General features: G+C 36.3%; 1 protein-coding gene across 7 annotated transcripts in view; it reads right to left on the bottom strand.

Moving 5' to 3' along the window:
* The window catches only part of BIRC6 (baculoviral IAP repeat containing 6), a 172,908-nt gene that overhangs the window by 73,712 nt on the left and 79,328 nt on the right, over positions 1-19,868 (bottom strand). For 6 of the 7 annotated variants that reach the window (XM_057415403.1, XM_057415396.1, XM_057415397.1 and 3 more), the window contains 12 exons: positions 18,280-18,842; positions 15,207-15,382; positions 14,546-14,642; positions 14,157-14,351; positions 12,488-12,688; positions 11,600-11,879; positions 9,569-9,825; positions 8,313-8,421; positions 7,590-7,811; positions 3,896-4,676; positions 2,850-2,993; positions 927-1,056 (listed from right to left, as the gene is read on the bottom strand). In XM_057415403.1, coding sequence (XP_057271386.1) covers positions 927-1,056; positions 2,850-2,993; positions 3,896-4,676; positions 7,590-7,811; positions 8,313-8,421; positions 9,569-9,825; positions 11,600-11,879; positions 12,488-12,688; positions 14,157-14,351; positions 14,546-14,642; positions 15,207-15,382; positions 18,280-18,842 — 3,155 coding nt within the window. The remainder of the gene's footprint in view (positions 1-926; positions 1,057-2,849; positions 2,994-3,895; positions 4,677-7,589; positions 7,812-8,312; positions 8,422-9,568; positions 9,826-11,599; positions 11,880-12,487; positions 12,689-14,156; positions 14,352-14,545; positions 14,643-15,206; positions 15,383-18,279; positions 18,843-19,868) is intronic. The other variant, XM_057415400.1, reaches the window with a different exon arrangement.

Raw genomic sequence — 19,868 nt, 5'->3', positions numbered from 1 at the left:
AGTTCTATTTTCTAAAGTGTTAAAGAGATGCTAAAGTTGAAGGTGGGATTCATTTTAAGATTAAGGCATCTGCCATTCAGGTGTCAACAGAGGTATGGTCAAAAGAACTCCTTAGAGAGGGATTCATCTCTCCAGGTATATTTAAGTAGTACAACTGAGAGTACTGAACTTTGAACAAACAAATAAAATTCATGCCTTAACATTATCCTCTCATTGTATATAACTAAAATTAATCTCAACTTAAATTATGGTTTTCAATCTCCACTGAGTAAGCAAACCCAAATGTTTATGTAACAGGCAAATATATATCCACAGAAATTAGACGGAGCCTTTATTAATGTCCTTTCCATAACAACATGATTTTATCTCTGTCTTGAGATAAACTTTTAAGTTCCAGGATATTTAACTGACAGAACCCGGGAACATTTAAGTGAGTGGATGAAAGTGTATTACTGATAGTTGCAGTATCATTTATATGGTCTTGCAAATATCCTATGACAGATCTGAGAACACATTAAAAAAAAAAACAACAAACCCAACAAAACCCAACCCAAACCAACCATAACAAAAAATCCCAAACGAACCACCCAAAAAACCTCCAACCAACCAAAAAATGAATGAAATAAAAATCCCACCTTCACCCCCCCAGTTTTATAGAAAGAAATAGTTCTATACTATAAACAAGAAAGAAACAGTTCTATACTACAGAACAGTATTTAACCTGTGAAAGCAAATTTTAGATGCAACCTGTAAGGCACACTGAAAAGCCTAAAGCTTAACCCACTGTTTCATATTTGCCATTTCGCAATGAATACAGCAAATATTTATGTCAGACATAAGTAGTTCATGCAGTTTTTTTGGTGTTTGAGGTTTCTTCTTTGAAACTGTATTTGAAAAAAGTAAAATATGAACTATTGCAAACTTGCCTGACACACGATCAAGAACCTCTGCTAGAGTTGTTGAGACAGGCAAATGAAGGGTACGAAATTTGTGTCCAGCTCCATACATTGGATGTTGAATGACATGACTGGTAGCATTAATTCTACCTTTGTACAGCTAAAAAAAAAAAAAAATTAAAAAAATTAACTTTTATCATGACTGACATTCAGAAATCAGTTAAAACACTATGTTCTTATAAACTCATCACAGCAAAATAAAGCTAGATCTTTAGCGTGCTAAAAATGAAAACTGACATATCCTTCAACTTTGAAGGTACACAGTTAAAATGCATTAAGACAAGTTTATTTTTTAATCCAAAACCTCAAAAGCCTATTTTATAAGATATATCAAAATCATATAAAATATGATATCGTATTTGTTAAAAAAAACCACAATTACTTGACATAGCTGTATGAGAGAAAAACTGAGTCTGAGACTTGCAATTACTTATGAAATTAAAACTTAATTCTGAAATTAAATTAGGAAAATCACAATATATTTGCAGTAGAGAAAGACATCATTTCTCTATTGCTCCGAGTTGAGGATGAAGTTTATCCTAGACCTAATACCTACTTTTTGCTATTATGATGGAAACCTAAGTCACTGCTAGTTAAAACATTTCAAATATTTTATCTTAACATGTTTTAGCTTGAGCTCAGTTTGCCTTTTGCATCATTCTTTACTTGGAGTACTTTTTACAGTTATTACACTTATCCTCTTCCTCAGCATCAGGAGATGCCTTTACTAACACACACATACAAGACCAATCTACTGTTACGCAATATTACAAATTATACTTGATGACAATCGGAACTTAGATCCCAAAGTACAGTTTTGGTAAGAACTTGTGAGATAAAAATGGGGAACCAATCTTTGAAAGGTTATGTTGTTAGATAAACTAAGGTTATAAGCTGCACATCCACATTATTTTTTAAGGTTTCTCTTCGGATGCTAGAGGAAGAATCATCTCAGTAAGAACAGAAGACTGTTTCCTGGTGGTTTCAGTAGAAGAAACGGAATTATCTGACAACTTCTTTTCAATATATTTTTTCTCCTTTTACACATCTATAATAGTAATATTCTGTAAAAATCTGTTAAATTAGTAGAAGACAGATGTTACCTTCATGTTACCAATGGCCATGTTAACAATTAATCTCAGTTTGTGCTAAAACATATTTGCTCCTCCTTTTCCATTTTATACTATCTGATCCAGTTCCCCTGTCATGTATCTCATGTAGTACTTTACTTCTAAGATATAGTGAGAACAGTAGAAACGAAAGCAGAAAATAACTATTCTTTGTGAGTAGCAGATATTTTAATAACTTCTGGTTTTCCTGTATTTCTTTATTCACAGCATTCAATTGAGAGCATAGCACTTCAGACATTAATTATAATTCAGTGTTCTAGTGAAGCATGTGGAAATATAAAAGCATTCATCTGTTTTATAAATTAATTCAAGTATTTATCACTCAAAAACTTATTTGTAGTGTTTGGCTAATGCTGAAGGATCTCTTGAAGCATTAAAACTACGACTGTTCCTTAATGAATCTGATAATGAAGAACTGCTGTAAGGACTAAAACTTGTATCTATATTTGCTGCTAATGCATAAGGATACTATTAAAAAGTCTTCCATAAGATAAATTTCAGTTGTCAGTTATTTCCGAAGCAGTGTATTTTCAACAAGGTGGCTTTGTCTTACAACAGTGTCTTAAATTTTCTTTCATGAAAAATGCTGAGCTGCTACTCAGCAATGGGTTCGCCAACCCATTTCTTTTCAAAATTCTACAATATGTACAGTAGGAAAAGCTGCCATCTGACATTCCAAAGTTGAATATACCCCTTTTTATTTATTTATTTTTAAAGGCTACATTTATTCCATGTTCACCATATGGATATCAAAAATTCTTACTGGGCACGGGGACTGAAGAAACAAAGTCACTTTTTCATCCTCTAGCATAAGCTGCAAAAAAAGCCTCCTAATAAATCCTGAAATGTTTCCAGAGGTTGGGAGGTTCCCACGCTGAGGAGAGGACTGGAACAATTCGCAGAGAACCTGGGAATGCAAAATGACATCAGATTGAAAATATTTCTATATTTAGGTCTCTAAAATATAGATCTACACAGCCATAATAGGCAGCGCATAAGATCTACCTTCCAGTCATTATTCAAACAGAACAGAAATGAGCACCACTGAAGAAAACACCAGCACCAAGCTGTTTTTTTTTTTTATAAAAAAGTTCAAAACAGTGACTACAGGAACAAAGTAATTGTAATTACACAGACTACTCAAAGATAAAACCAAGAAGATTAAATACTTAGAAAAATAGCTTTCAAATTCCTGAAGCAAAAATTTTCCACTGCATAATGCAGTATTGCTACCATAGAGAACTGTATTCATTTTTTACTGAAGTCTACCTGTTTTCAGGGGATCACCATCCTTAGCTGAAAAAATCTATAATTAAAAAAGGATTTTTCAACACTAAGTCTGCAAGGTTAACAAATGTAAGGAAAACAGCTGAATTTGCACTAGAATTCCAAAATAAGAAAGCCTTATTCTGCAATAGCCTCTATTTCACTGATCACAGATGGCTACACAAGCAAATTTAGCAGGAAATCTCTCTAAGTTGCTAACATAAAAGATCTGTATGAACCTTGATTTTTAAATTCCATTTCAGAAGGGTTTAGATCTATCTAATTCAATATAGTATTTTGGATTCTGGTCTAAAGCTTATTCCTCTAAACCAAGAGGAATACAAATCCATACATAGGACTGTACGGCCATGTCAAAGCATTTTTATATGTTTCAAAGTCAGAGCAACAAGCTATCAATTTTAATACAAAACTGTTTTTGTAAGCTGTCATTGACTAGAAGTTAAAGCTAAAAAAGTAAGTTTTGAAAGTTGGCTGTAGTTATTAATGAAGAAAATAAAACTTTTTTACCTCCTCACCCCTTACCTGTGCCATAAGTCTCTGGTTATTAGGATGGCAAGAGATGCACTGCAAGAAGAAAGCAACTGTTGCATTTTCAATTGCTGTCCGCTGCTGAGTGGTCAACCCTGCTGTTACCGTTGAAGAAAGTAAGCTAGATCTTGTACTGGTCTGTTGTGCTGTCACATTGTGTCCTCCAGAAGTAGCACCAGAATGGCACAACAGAAATAAAAGTGCTGTCCACAATGGATTGACTTCAGAGCCACCCAACCAATCCTTCATCATGTGGCTGTTGCCAACTTCTGTCAAAAACCTGAGAACAGGAGCAACCAGATCTGCCGTGATAGGCATTTTATTAAAGTGCTGTGGAACATGGTGCCTCCTGAGCCTGTCCTGGGTGGTATCCATTGATTGTGCAGTGCAGTCAGAGCTAGAAGTATGGTTAAAGCAAAAACTAGCAAGACTTCTTACAAGCAGGGAAGGCAAACCTGAGTCCAATAATTGCTTGATAGCTTCAGGAGACTGAGACGAGGCAGCAAGAGTAGCCAGGTGAGACTCTGTTAGTGCAAGAGGGGCTTGTGCGTTTTTAGAGTCATCTGTTAAAGATGAACTAAGGTCCTGCTTTTTGCTGTCATCAGTCATGGACAGTCTGTGTTGACACTGCATTGGAGGAGGAGTGATACCCATCCATCCCATGAGTAAGGAAAAATAATTTGGGTGGATGTGGCACATTGAGCAAAGTAAACTATCAACAGCTTTCTTCAAAACCATGTTGCAGGGAAGAGACATGGACCAGTTAAACAGTGACCTGCAGAAGACAGAAAATCATGTCAATACATAGTTTCCCACTCATTCTGCTCTCATTGGTTCATAAAAGATCTTTCTACATTTATGATTAACTATTGTAGAAGCTGTAAAACACACTGTGCTCAGCTTGGAAGCCTCTTCTGAATCACAGTATCAGCAAGACATTCATTACCCAAAAGGCATTCCTGAACTGCGTTTAAAGTTCTTTCATTATACTCCATTTAAAATAGATATAAGCTAACTTTCCTGGCATGCTGCGCATGAAAGGATTTCAGTCTTTTGACAGTTATCACATAATTTATGTAATTTTGAGCCAACTGCAATCTCTTTGTGCTTTCAGCTCTCCACACTGCAGCTACAAGGCTCACATACATGCATGCACACACACTCATTTAAGAAAAGGTCTCCTAATTCTGTAAGAACTGGAAGTATTTTAACATGTTTCAAAAAAATTTTTAAAATTTGCTTTATTTTTTATAAGAAAGTTTCAAAAACATGCAAGCGCCAACAACCTTGTTGGTTGAATGACGTTACCCTCGCTATCCTTACTCAACTTGCACTCAGAATGCAAGTTAATAGAGATACATCAGAGATGCTAAAATCTCACCTTACCTTTGAACTCAATGCCATTCAAATACAATCTGCTTGAATGCTAATCCAAGGCATGTGAATGCAAAAGCTAATTTAGCTCCTATTACTCAGCTTAAATTTCAGAAGTGGTATTTGGACAGTAGTGAAAAGGTAATTTCTTCATACAGACATTGTCAGAGCAGGTGGAGTATTAAGAAAAAAAAAAAAAGCAAGTTTTCAGACCTGCATTCACAGCACCTAACACCATACATAAGTTACATTAACTTAACCTTTACATACAGAGGTGAACGCACACTTTGTGCCACTTCAGGTTTTCAAATAAGTTTGGATGTATCATCATATATCACATTCATACTTGAAGACAATGAATTCTTTTCTCTCTCCTCAATGGAGGCGTTAGCCTATGTTTAGTCTGAGGGACTGTAAGAGTCCAGAACAGAACACAGGCTCACCAAAAGTTAGCTTTATCATCAGTCTAGTGAATTGGTGATAAAAAAAAACCCACAAAAACCTTTCCAAGATAAAACATTAGTCATCTCAGTGACCAAATGACCCATGACTTTGGGAAAACAGTCAAAATTTCCCAAAGTCCACATATAAAGGTACACTTAAACTCTTCTCCAACTACATATTCACACAGTCCTTCCACCAGAATTTTTCTGGGCAAGTTCATGATCCATGAAAAATAAGATTCTTTTCCAACTAGATATTAAAAAACTAACTAAGGAATAAATTAGTATCCCTTAGCCAAAGCAGAAATACTAAAATGGAAAATGTGGATGATGGAAAAATATATACAAGAAAGAAGGGAAATATCACATGAAGGAGAAATTAGGAGTTATAGCTAGAAACAATGAAAACATTTCAAAAGCTAAAACATCAAAGAGGATGAAAAAGACACACAATAAATTATTTTTATTAGAAGAATTATTTACCCAGAGAAGTCTGACAACAATTCTGTATTTATTAAAAATGTATTTTATAATTTGCTCCAGATGCTGGCTGATATGAATTATAGTTTTATTTGGCAGGAGGCAGAGGAACACGGCTGTACTGCAACATGCACACTCAAGCTAGGTACAATAGTTTTATTAGCATTCCTTCATTTTGTCCTGTGATGAAAACAACATACTTTCCTTCAAAGTCAGGAATTCAACTGTGAAACCCACTTTTATACTACAATAAATGTAAATAGACTATCCATTTTAGAAAGCCTACTTTTATTAGAGTTCTTCCTTTGCAAGTGTTAAAACTTACATGTATCCAGAAAAAGTATTTTGGTTAAAATGCATTGCTAAAGGGACTAACTGACCTGCAGTTTGAAAATCCTGAAATTGATTCCCAAAATGAACAAGCTTGTTCTGAATTTGCTATTATTTATATTCCAGTATCACTGAAGTGTCTTTGGAAAAGGTCTAGCTTGTAGTCACAGATCTAAAGATCCTCATGTTGCACATAGGTAAGAACTCCACATGCTTATATCAATAACCGTAACCTGTACATTTCCCATTATTTGAATGTTTGACTGTGCCTAAACGAGACAGTGAGGTAGTATTAAAATATGAATGTTTCTAAAGGGTGACATAATGAATTACGTGCTAGCAAAGCTCCTTTCATTCACTGGAAATGTATTAATGGTACAAATGAAAGATGCTTCACTAGATACGGGAATTCACCAGTTAAATTTTTTACATGAAACAAAGCTGTGTGGCTTCTTCTGTTGCTTTGTTTAAACAGAAGAGATGGTTAAGCAACATAAAGGAGAAACATTTGCTCACGTTATTTTCAATCTGGAGTCACTAAAAGTATACATCTAGTGTTTAGGGTGAACTTTTGCTTAGAATACAGCAACATCCACAAAATTCATAGTTCAAGATTCACTCAAGGGTTTGTGCTTTGTTTCTTTCAAATCAGACTGGTCAGAAAAAAAAAGTGGCAACTCCAAAAAAAACCACACCCCCGCCCCCCCCTCTAGCTTTTTGTTATTAGTTACAGATGCTACACTCAATTTCAACAAGAACAGCCCTGAATTATAAATTAAAACACCCACAAAAAAAACCCAAACTTGTAACAGTTTACCTTTCACATATGTGCAAGTATAAACATGGATTTGCTGTTTTGTTTTGGATTTTTTTATTTTAAACACAACTATACCTGGAATATATCAAGTGCAGTTTTGTGTTTAGAACTACAAAACAAGTATTGTTAAGTATTCACTCTACCACTACTGTTTCACAATGAGTGCACTTCAAGTTCTATCATTTCACTGAACAAAATAATTTAGCTACATAATGTACATGGTGCAAACCTTTGCTTTACTTACTCGAAGAGCTCTCTGTCCAGCAACGCTGGTAGATCATATTCAACAAGTAATTCATAACTATGCCACAAAATTGCTGCTACACAATGCAAATGGGAAGGAGATGGCATCAAAAGACCATACTCTTTTGTTGAGCTATTTGGACAGATGTAGCTGACCCGGCCACTTTTTTTCATAGCCGCAACTCTTGCAGAATCACTGACCCATTTCAGCAATGCTTGAATTCTGGAAGACAATATGATGTAGTACATTATAATGGGTCAAAGAAACACTCAGAAACAAATTAGCTTGTTGGTTTTTTTTTGCAATTCAATTTACACAGTTATCTTTCCCTTTGAAGCAAAGTTCAAGAATGAGCTCAAACTCTTTTCTCAAGACTTAGATCACTAACAGGGATAAAATTAATTAAAACCACTTAACTTGGACAGCCAAATGTAAGTTCTCTTTCTACAGAGAAAGAAAACATAGCAGGTATCCGAGTTCTGAATATCTGAGAGAAAAGTTGGTTGAGCCACAAAAGTTTTATCACATTAATAAGAGCAAAAAAAGAGGGACAGTATTCTCTGAAAAGTATGCAAAGAGCTAGGAGGTAAAGCTTCTTCAGATCTCTGCACACTCACACTATCTTGTAACAATCACATTTGAAAAAGTCTGCAGTCATATCAAGCCAGTATTTAGCAGATTATTTTTGTATATGCTTTCATATGACAATCCAAACAACATTACCTATCTTTTGTTCCAGGGTCTTGAGTTGTTCCAAGCTGATAAAGAATGTCTATTGTGGAGTCAGAAGAGAGACCATTTAATCTTCCAAACAGTAAAGGGCTATTCAGATCTTGCAGCATTCAAAAAAAACCAACAAAACAACAAACAAACAAAAAAAAATGGGAGGGGAAACAACAGAAGTACTTACATATGCAGATTTTTAAAAGTACTAGTGAAATTATTATAGAATTACAATATTAACATTGAATTAAGTAGTGCTAATAACATAAGGATGCAATTCTCATATACACCACTATATTGAAACTCTGCGTTTTGTGTGTTCAATGTAATGTTCAGACTTACTATGAAAGGAAAAACCGTTGTGACATTCAGCAGATACAGGACTTAAATGTTTAACTAGTAGGATTTTCTTACAAATATTCCAAAAAGATGTGACTAATTCCAATAGAGCTGTCAGACCTTGTGATTCACAAAAGCAAACATTTATTTCAAAACGGAAGTTAACTCCCATTTCCATCCCACTGGACTAAGGCTGAATATTTTCTCAGATTATTTCCTATTAATCTTCTCACTGTGCTCATCTCCTGCCCCATATGAAGCTACTTCTTATCTAACTGCATTCCAGCAAAAGGCACCAGACTACACTGAAGCATTAACTCACGGCAAAATAAGTCATGAAAGCCATTTTGAGAAGTGTTTTCTGTTAGTATCAGCAACCTCGAAACAGGAAAAAACCATGAATTCAGTTTTCTTTCATTTGAAAGCAAAGTGGTGTAAATCAAAAATAAAAAGCCCCAGTTCATTAACAGAAGACCTACTGCAAAATTTCACTGCGGGACATAGGTGTATGTCCACCTGTAAATATTTTCAGTGCTTACTGCTATTCAGAATACATACTGCCCTCCAGACAATTACTGCCCAAATATTGCTGTGTTTGTTTTCCTTAACAGTACTCATGGATGCTCTTCATTTTGGACATAGTTATCTACAGTAAGACACACAACATATTGCATGTCCTCTCCTGTCTTCAAAACACTCACCTAAGTATCTATTCCGTAAAAAAATCAAACCAACCCTGGTTGCACTGTTTTACTGTTGTAGAACTTCCCACATAGAATGACTGTGATACTTAGAAACATGACAATGCACAACGGCAAGCTCTGGCAACCCAAATTCAGAAAGTAACGTGCAAATATTTGTACATTTATATAAGCAATCTTTAAAGCAACAACTGAAAAGAAAAACAATGTACTCACCTGCAGGATCACTCCCTGAGGCTGAGCAGTTTCTTAGAAGTATGTCAATCAATTTTAGGCCTATTCTGGTGGACTGAAGCCCAATTTTGACAAGCACAGCCTCAATGTTTGGAGAATGCATACCACAGTAAGGTGACATTAGTAAAGCAGCGCATGTCTGCAACAGATTAGCTGTGGGTGCTGCAGCACTAGCCATCATTCCTTCTAAATCACTTATGTGAGTGAGGCAGTGGTGTAACAATCTTAACCATCCAATACTGAAAAGAAAAACAAACATGAGCTAATGTAGAATTTTCTTAAAATTATTTTTCATCTATAACATAACTACCTGTATTAGATTCTAGGACAAATATTGCAGGAAACTGCTGTGACATAACCAGATATCATCCAAGAAAAACAAATTAAAATGACTGAATTTAAGACCACAATGTGAATTTAAGACCACAATGTAACATACATCAGTAATTGCTGTTGTAATCATTGGTTTAAGGTTGTAAGAAAGCAAGGATTTCGGGTAGAAACAATGAAGAGCCTGCAAGTTTTATTACTACAGTTTCTCAAGATTTCTTGATTCACATATTAAAAGGAAACGGCCAAAATGTAAGTGTGAAACATTAAAGACCACACTGCCTCATTTGGACACCATTGCATTTATTCCTATTTAAAGTCAAGATCCTGCAACAGTGGCTGGCATTATACACCTGCACAGCTTCCTTAACATTACAAACTTTTAGGGCCATACACATCAACAATAATTTACAATAAATTAAACCTTACTGAACCAGTTTTAAAAAGCCCACAAAAAAGGAGCAGAAATTAAAAGTATGTTAGGCACTGCATTTTCCCTGTCTCTCTTATTCTTTAACAGTATCATTCAGCATTCCTACTAATAAATTTTGTAAAGTAAATCTACTGTAATGGAATCAATTTGGAAACACATTAACTACATGTTATTTATAAAAATATACTATAATGCTGTTTAAACTAGTATCATGAACAAGATGAGAATCTAATCTGCATGTGTAACAAATGGCTACATTTAACTGACAAGTTCTAAATTAACAGGTTAACTTGTTTTCACAGCTAATCTTATCTCCCATAGTTCAAAACCAGGTAAAGTTGCATACAGATCTTAAGTGAAGTTTATAATTTATTTTAGGAATGATTTACTCCTAAATATTTATCCTTTTAGGAAAGAGTAAATTTTCCGTTATGTCTAAAAGATAATTAAAAAGTTTACTGAATATATCTATCATACTGAGATACTTATAAATCTAAGCCAAAAGCCACAACAAAGCATATCAAGACACAAAGAACATACATTCATCTGCTTTCCTTAGATACTGATTATTTTTGTGTGACTTTAAGATAACCTTTTCTAAAAAATCTTTAAGTGTCTATTTATTTTTAAAATAAAACCGAGTAATAAACTCAAGATGCCACCTAACCAAATAAAAGCTTTGAAAAAGAAATCTTGCTGATATGCCAGAATCCTAACAACGTTCAGTTCCTATTTCTCAAATGTTTGCAAACAGCAATATTAGATACGACTTCCACAAAACATCCCATTGTCCTATTTCTATTTCTGCTCCAATACTTATGCAACTCCCTTGACTTCAATAGGGTTAAGAAATATGTTGCTACTTCAGTTTTCCTGACAACTGCCTACCCATTAAAAAACACAGAATGCAACTCTAAATGCTTTCCTGCGCTTTGCATTCTTTCACCACTGCAGAGATGAAGCATCCCCTTTCACATATGCAGATAAGCAGCTACCAAAAAAAGTTAGCACTGCTTCTATTTGCCTTCTGTTAAAAAACCCAAAACAACACCAAACAACAAAAAGGGCAATTTTTCTAAGATATTTGAAACAGATTCTGTAAATGTTAAAATTCAACTACAGAACAGGCATTCACAAACACGGTTTGCTTCTGGAAGATCTGACTCAGAGCAGAAAACACCATAAAAAAAGAAGCCCCAAACCACGAACCGGCACAAACATGCCGCTCTCCATTGATACTAGAAACTTACCTTGTTTTAGACACCTGATCCTCAGAGGGAAGGAACGGATTATTGACAGTTGCAGATGAGGTGTTTCCAAATGCTGTGAGGCCCAGCAGTTTAATCTGAGAGAGGCCTAGTGTACTGGCATCCCGAGGACGATGGAGACGAAGGCAGACAGCTGAGGCAACTTCAGCTTTTACTAGCTGGATTTTTATATAGGTGAGACCACTCGTGATAACAGGAGTTGACAAAGGTAACATATTGACACCATCTGCACTTATTTCAACAGATACTGATGAAGGGCAAGCTACAGAGGAAGAGAAGTTTTAATACTATTTAAAAACGTGTACTGGTTTGAAAGTGTTAAAAACCACGTATACAGACAAAGATTGAAAAGGTTTTGGACAAACACTACTACAGAAGTGCAGCTGAAGTATTTGACCTGTGGGATGGTGTATGTTGAAATGCAAAAGCATTTTGATACATGCTGTATACAGTTTATTTTAAAGACTTAACATGAAGAAAAGTCGTCAGTGTAAATGCCACGTTTTCCTAAGAGGTCTACAACAATAACAGCTGAGTATCTTACACTTTATTCCAACTACGACACAAAACCATTTTGCCTGAAGACCCCTGACCAATATCACTAGGGAAAGTTGCAAGCAGTTTCACCAGGCATGTTCACATTAATGCTAATGAAGCTATTAAAAAAAAAATAAATAAAAAATAAAATCAAGCAGAGCCAGGACCTTCTATTCTTAAGGAAATCAGAATTAGCGAGGTTTTCCACTTATTTTACAGGTTTTCTTCAAACAACTCGCCAGCCTTAGTTGCTCTGATTATACTTTTTGTATCATTTCTAAACCCTACCCTTCCAATTGTCAAACCAGCGTCAATGTCAGTAGATGTACTTACTCGCCAGAGAGGCCAAGTGAGGCTGGATGTGGATCTCCTTGAGCAGCACAGCTGCAGGAAGGTGAATTGTGAGGTCACACCAAGCTTCCTCAGGTAAAAATATGTATGACCATGCAGCAGACCGAGCTCGTCTGTGGGGAGGAGTAGCCTGTAACAGCACTTCGGCAGGCTGGGCAGTGGGACTGCTTGAGGTGATTGAACCTTCAAAAACAGCACCATTAACCTTGATTACCAGATGAATTTACAACCTGAACTGCAGAAAACACATTTTTTTTTAACTCTATCTCACCTGTTTTGGTTTATTGATAACATCCCATGTGTAATAATGACAACTGCCGAGATACATTCCTTTTATGCTGTTTTAAACAGGTAGTTTACGTATGTATATATAGCAAAAAAAAACCCTAATCACAGCAGCAACTGCTTATTTTTCTAATCTTAGCATGAGTTAAAAATGAAGTAGGAAGATCCAAGCTATGTCTTCTTTAGCAAATACTATAGCACAAGACCAGATTGGTGCTGTTCAAGCTACAGGTTCTTGGAGGTTTATGTGAAAATATCTCTAGCCTGGCACCATGACTGAATGCCTAGCATCAGCTGGAGGTGAATTCCTGAACACTTTTTAATAGACTTTCATCCCACGTGAACTGAATTCTCTTTCAGAGAGCTCTCCATGATGAGGAACAGAATGTATTAAGTGAGGACAACCAGACAGTTAATTTCAAAAGCACACTCCTGACTGAAAGTATTAAGATAGATGCACTCATAGCAGATCATCAAGAACTGCTGGGAGATAAGGCATGCAAGAACCCATCACCATATAAATATAGGATATTTTCTACTAAAAGTAATCAAGAACCAACATTTGCAGGATTCTTAAATTTATCTTTTAGGTATTTCTGAAAAGCCAAATGGACTGAACGGATTTCTCTCTTGTCCAAAAATTTTACCAAAAAATTTTAAAATAATCCTTTCTCTTCTCTTGACAGTGAGACACACTGTATGAATACATTCGTGGGCTATGCTAGCCTACTGGGCTAATTTACCAGATGCTGGTAGTGAAAAGGAGCCTTTGTAAGATACTAGAGTACATCTACATCTTAAAACACATGCATTTTAGTTAACTGACAAGCACTGTATCGTTACCAAAACATCTCTGTAATTCTAACAAATGCTCATGCAGGCAACATCAGAGCAATTAGGTGCATGTGTGAGAGCAGCAATATCAGCCCCACACTCCAGCTTCTCCTGCTCTGACACAGGTTAGGCTCATCCTGTTTCACCCAAGTCTGCTATGCTATGCTTCATAACATCACAACCTGATGTGCCTTAAGTGAAGTCAGTGAGTGTTAATGTATCCATAGCAGATGGTGGGGTGGAACTGATCACCCTGACCTATGGAAGGAGGAAGGGGCCCACCCTGCTGCATGACTACATCAGATACAGATCACTTCCTTTTCTTCTTTCCCCTATCCACAAGAGGTCTTCCTACAGGTGGAGGAGGCGCACTCATATCCTCCCCCAACATCTTCCTGAAATACCAGCAAGCTCCCTGTTTAGAAGCTTTAACAGTATCGCAACATTTGACACTATCACAATAATTCTAAGAACTTGAGAAAGATTCAAATGACCACTGGACGTTAACGTAAGAGAAAGAAATCTTACTTACCCAAAGGTGCAAAATTGTGAATTCCTTCTGCATTATCAGGCTCAGAAGCTAGCACTCTAGCTTTCAAACTGCTATCTGTTGCTTTGGTGGGACCAGAATCAAGAAATTTCATAATAGTCGAAACCATACTTCTTGCTGTGTTAACAATAGCTCTTGTGCTCGTTACCATATTGTTACAAATAAGCTGAACACCACCTGTGTACAACATGGGCAGAGGGAAAGGAAACCACACTGTTCAGAAGCATGAAATGGATTCTAAGCAAGCAAAGGACTAGTCAGTAAATTTGCTCCTCCAAACACATCTTTATTCCTTCTTAAGATGCCAAAAAAAAAAATAAAATCTACAATAACCCTTTTAATTGACTCAGCTGAAGGAAAGCCATTCTTACCCATATCATGGAAAGCCTTCAGTGCCTCACTTGTATCCAACACCCGTAAAATGAACCAGAGCAGTGGCTCAGATAACTGACAAGTGGCAAGAGAACCCTAGAAGAAAAATAGTTAAGTAATACATGGTTTCATACGAAATTAATATGACAGAAATACACATGACTGCTGTTAGCCTCCCTTTTTCGTAGGCAAAAATCCCAGAGAGGAAATGCCAGCGCAGTTGACCTCTCTGCTACAAAATAGCAATACCATGTTCCACATGGTTCACTCCTTATGTAGGAGCAATCTCTGAGGTAAGAAAAAGGTCAAACTACCAGGACAAGCAGCTGAGGGAAATAATATTGAGCACTTAAAATAGCCACATTTATTGTGTTCATAAGAGTATTTCCCACCTGCACATAAGAAAATATTCAATCCATCCTCAAGCTTTTAGCCAGGAACACTTAAGGAATGTTGAAATGTCCTTACAGAAACTCACACTCCCTCTACCATCGGCAATGGAGGGAGGCTTCCTAGCTTCAGCACCAAACTGAAGTGACGTTAGAAAAAAGTTAACATTTCTTTTACACAGCACTAGTTCATGTTTGTGAGCTTATTCTAAATGACACCATCAACTAATCTGTAATTCCTCTGAAGCACAGTAGACCTAAAGGAACTTACCTGTCTTCCCATGTACCCACAGGCCATGTAGGTAAGAATCGGCTGAAGCATTACTTGCACTGTTGTTGCTTTTTTACTAAGTGTTGTCAGGATAGTGAACAACCCATCTCCAACTGATATTGCATCTAAGCCACCATGAAAATTTTCATGTTTAGTGAGATGTAAGCCACTTGCACCTTAGTGAAAACAGAAACACTTCAAAGGTCAGAAACTGAGATGTAAAAAAAATTACAGCACATAAGAGAACTCAAGGATATTTATATTTCTTTTCAGTTAAATGTCCACATGGATTTTACAAACTACAAACTGAATGAGGTTTTCAGGATCAAAGAAATTACTATTAGTGCTCTCAGATATGTTCTACCTTCTCTACAGTGTAAGTAGGAAGACTCAACCCTGGAAGGGGGTCAGGAATTTAAATCCAATTTTAGGTAATACGTAAATACCCTTTAGGTATTTAGTGAAAGAAGCAGAGTAAGAGCCACACTGATTGGAATAACTCCTAGCCAGAAGGAACTGAAAAGATATTTTTCGTATAATAGAAGCACATTTGTACAGCCAAACCCCCTCCCCCCAAACATTCAACATACATATTTCTATCAGAAATACCTCTCAAAATTCTCCTTCTCAGTGTTACAGCTCAGGATTTATTAATGAGGATTTAACTGAATATCAGTATTCAGCAATACTGATTACACAGTGCTGAAGCTGATGATGGAAAGCAATAGAATAGTCTTTCCAGGGAAGAGACTACCTCCATAAATACAACTGTCTTATCAAGCATACGACATCTATCTGGAAAAGCTTTTAAAGTGGCTTTAGATTTGAGTGGGAGGAATCTATGGAATAATGCTGTTCCATTTAGAGAAACTGGAGTTACACTAAAAAGTTATAGTAAAAGACGTGTTCAAGTCATCTTTGGAACATGCCTTAGAGAAAGAGTTTGGCAACAGCATTGACAGCTATAGTACTTTAACCACCTTAAAGCTGTCAAGAAAGAAAATACTGATCAGCACTGAATGCATGGAGATAGACAAAAAAGAGTCTTAAGAGTCAGCCTCTGCACAGCCTAGGAAAGTTAAATGGAATCAATGATGAAGCTTAAGACAAGTAATGTGGGTTTGCTATGAAGACTTTGAAGCGAGGAGCTGGTAGGCGAGGAGGGGAATACTTGTATGATTTTCATTGTTTGTCAATGACAAAGCATAAAAACCTAATGAAATAAATAGACAAAATGGTCATAAAGAAAACCCAACAAATGTTTTAACTTCATATGACAAATTAATTACTCAAAGCCTTCCTGGTTCCTGACCAGGTGGCTTACCAGGTGTAGTAAGTTAACATGATTAGCACTAATTTTGATACCAAAGCCACATCAGTACACATCTGCAGACATTGTCATCTTCATCTTTCCTGGCTAGCTAGCATGCTGCACTAGGTATTACATATTTACTACTGAATGCTGGTAACTGATTTTGTATCATATGTAACCTTGGCTGCAGTCTTGTTAATAGAAATTGTCTGGAGAGAGCTTAATGCAGTTTCTCATGAAGGAACTAAAACTACAAATAACGGTGTTACATCTTCTCAAAACACACATACAAATTAGTTTCAATAACCTGTATCAAAAGACTGAAGGAGGAACAATCCACTGAAGGGACCAGCTGGTCCTGAATCCTGAATTCAATGAAAACGCTTTGAAATGAGACTTTCCAAAATTTTAAAAACGCAAAAAAAACCCAAATGCTGGACAGAAATCAGTGGTTAGAACGACATCAAAGTTTAGGAGAAGAATATCTGAATTTCACTCCAAAGCAGCTCATACTCAGAACAAACCACCATTCCCAGAAGAAACTACTTTTTGTGTTCATAGTGTACTCACAATATGACACCAATTACGCAGAGTAAAGGAGGAGATGTTTTAGAATTAATTTCAGGAAGGTTCCAACAGCGCAGTCCAGACTTGTCAGCTCCTGCCTGCTGTTTAATTTGACTACTGGAGATTTTTCCTCAATTGTTCTTATGCCAAAATGAACCACTGGTCTAACATTCACATGCTCTCATCCGAAAAATATACTGCTTTCTGCTAACAGCACTGGTTAACAGTTTCACGTCTGCTTAAAAGAGATGAGCGCAGAAAAGGCCAGAGGTACTTTGAGAGAAGAGAACCACTATAAAGAGAACCACATTTTACAAGACTTTATGCCTGAAATAGAGTGCAAGCTCTTTGCCTATCCTCCTGCAAAATGTTTTTCCAGTTTTGCACACACAGAAACATTTACAGCCAGTGGTTTCATTTGTGCAAATAAACCCTATGCTAACATCACTGCTCACAAGTAAGTCACATCAAGATAGCCCCTCTGAGAAAAAGCACCTTAGGTACATGTCTGACAAACACAACATTAATGAGATTTCTGGTACAACAGAGGAATAAAAAAGTTTATGTATTCTGTGCAAGGGCCGTATCTGTAATTCGACTGTTTTCAGAAACGACTGAAAAGTAATGCAATCCTTAAAAAACTGAGGTAATGCGTCTATAGCACAAACTGAAGACTAATTTGTGCATAGAGGCATGAGATGAGCATAGACTGAAATATAAGAATTCCATTTAAAATTAAGGAAAAGGGTTTTCTACTTTAAGAATAACTGAACATTGTTAATAGGCTGCCCAAGGTGGTTGCAGAGTTTCCACCCTTGAGGAATTAGAAACTCAACTGGACAAGGTAATGAGCAACTTGGTCTCTGAGGCAGGCTCTGAGCTGATCCTGCTTTGAGCAGGGAGGTGGGACTTCATAGTCTCCAGAGGCTCCTTTGAACACTGACCATTCTTAGATTCAGCAAATTCAAATGCCAAATGCATTCCTGTTTGGTTTTAATTACTGTCTCCCACCTCATGTTAGGTTTTTTCACATAACATTCTTTTTTCTTTCACTTATCAGTCTCTCCCTGTCATTTCTGTGATGCATTTTCCCATGTCTATACTCAATTTATGAGTTTGTAGAAGCTTTAAGTATTTCATCACCCCAAAAGATCTTCTGTTTTATTTGCAAATATATAAATTACAAATACCTACCAATAATCATTGCCATAGCACTGCTGTTACACTGGCCAAGTGCAGACAAAATTTGGCTCATAATTTGCTGGTTGGCTAACACCAAGTCTGCCACATATGCAGTTGATCCTTGAGTATTAGGGTTGCTTCCATTGCCGTCTTTGCCTCCTGAAACTTTTTCTTCATCAGACACACTGTCTGTAGTACTGCTTGCGACCGGAACACGGGCACTATATTCTCGGTTACTGGAAAGCGGCAGTTGAACTAAAATGTTGACTAGTTTTAACAAATCAAACATCAGTTGATCCCTTGTCATCTCTCCACAAACTGCTTTGGCATCACCTGGACGGATAATATTGGCAAAAAGCCCTCCAAAACATGCTCGAGCACCCACAGAGCTGTCTGAGCCGCTGCGAGACATCACTTTGTCCGAACATGTAATGTAATGATGTACAAGGAAGGTTATAGACTCAATCACTGCAGAAATAGTGCTAACTGATACAACTTCAAAATTCTGTTCCAGGGTAAATTCCAAGAGTTTCACTTGTGCATCCAAGGGTCCCTGGCCTGTCTGGAAAGCACCCCTGAAAGGAAAAAAAAAAACCATAAATAAAAATTCATCATTCAATATTAACAAGTTTAAGCAGTTTGCTTCTTTTGGTTTTGGGTTTGTTCTGGATTCTTGGTATTTTGGTTTTCTTTTTCCTTGATTTTTAAAGACTGAGAAAGCACACCATAATTTCAACAGATAAAACTCCAGCTATTTTCAGAAATGCACGTTGAAGCACAATCTGACCTTTCTCAAGTCAAGCACTCTTAAGTTTTTAATTAATGTACTGGTCATTACTGTAGAACCTGCTCGTGCTATCACTTTCCTGATATCCACTGAGGATTACAGATTCATTTGAAAAAGTCTAGGGTCCATCTTTTTTTTTTTTTTTTAATAATTCAGTTAATTTTGTAGGTACAGGCTTGGAACAGAGTCCTGTTCAGTTGTGGGAAAAAAGCGTCATATGTTTGCAAGGAAAGTCCATGCGAAGAAGCAATCTAACACTTTAAAATCATTAGGATTATTAGTTTTCTAACAGGAAATCATGACAGGTTTTTTCATCCCATAGGTTTTGTTGGTTTTCTTCTCCCCTAAGGCAAAAAGAAGTATGGTCAGGTTTTAGCTATCTAAATAATAACGATATGTAAGACGACCATGAGAAGGTACTCAAACTATCACAGGCTGGTGCTTGTAGATTGATTATTTGAAGGAACCATCTTTTAGGAATAAGTTTATTTTCCCAATTGCTTTTGCACATATACTGGTGGACTACAAACTGAACCTTTTGAATCAGTACTTTTAAGATAAAACTGGTGCTAACTCTTGAAGTGTTAAGTTACTGATTTTGATACATTTCTCCTTTTGACATTGACTAATCTTAGTATGACTTTAAAAATTAAATACAGAAGAAAACATTTTATATAAATAGCCCTGAAGAAAATATTTGTCATTTAATCAGTTCTAATAGCAAAAAACTGCTTTTCTCCACAATCAATCTTATGCTTTGATCAGACATGCTACACTCCAGTGATTACCTGAGGTTTCAGAAATAACCATCTAA

Source organism: Pezoporus wallicus, unplaced genomic scaffold, assembly GCF_028554395.1.
Source record: "Pezoporus wallicus isolate ANWC-B61680 ecotype Strahan unplaced genomic scaffold, APGP_CSIRO_Pwel_v1 contig_5352, whole genome shotgun sequence".
NCBI lineage: Eukaryota > Metazoa > Chordata > Aves > Psittaciformes > Psittacidae > Pezoporus > Pezoporus wallicus.
Note: the sequence above shows the minus strand (reverse complement) of the source record. Positions and strands in the feature narration are given on the sequence as shown.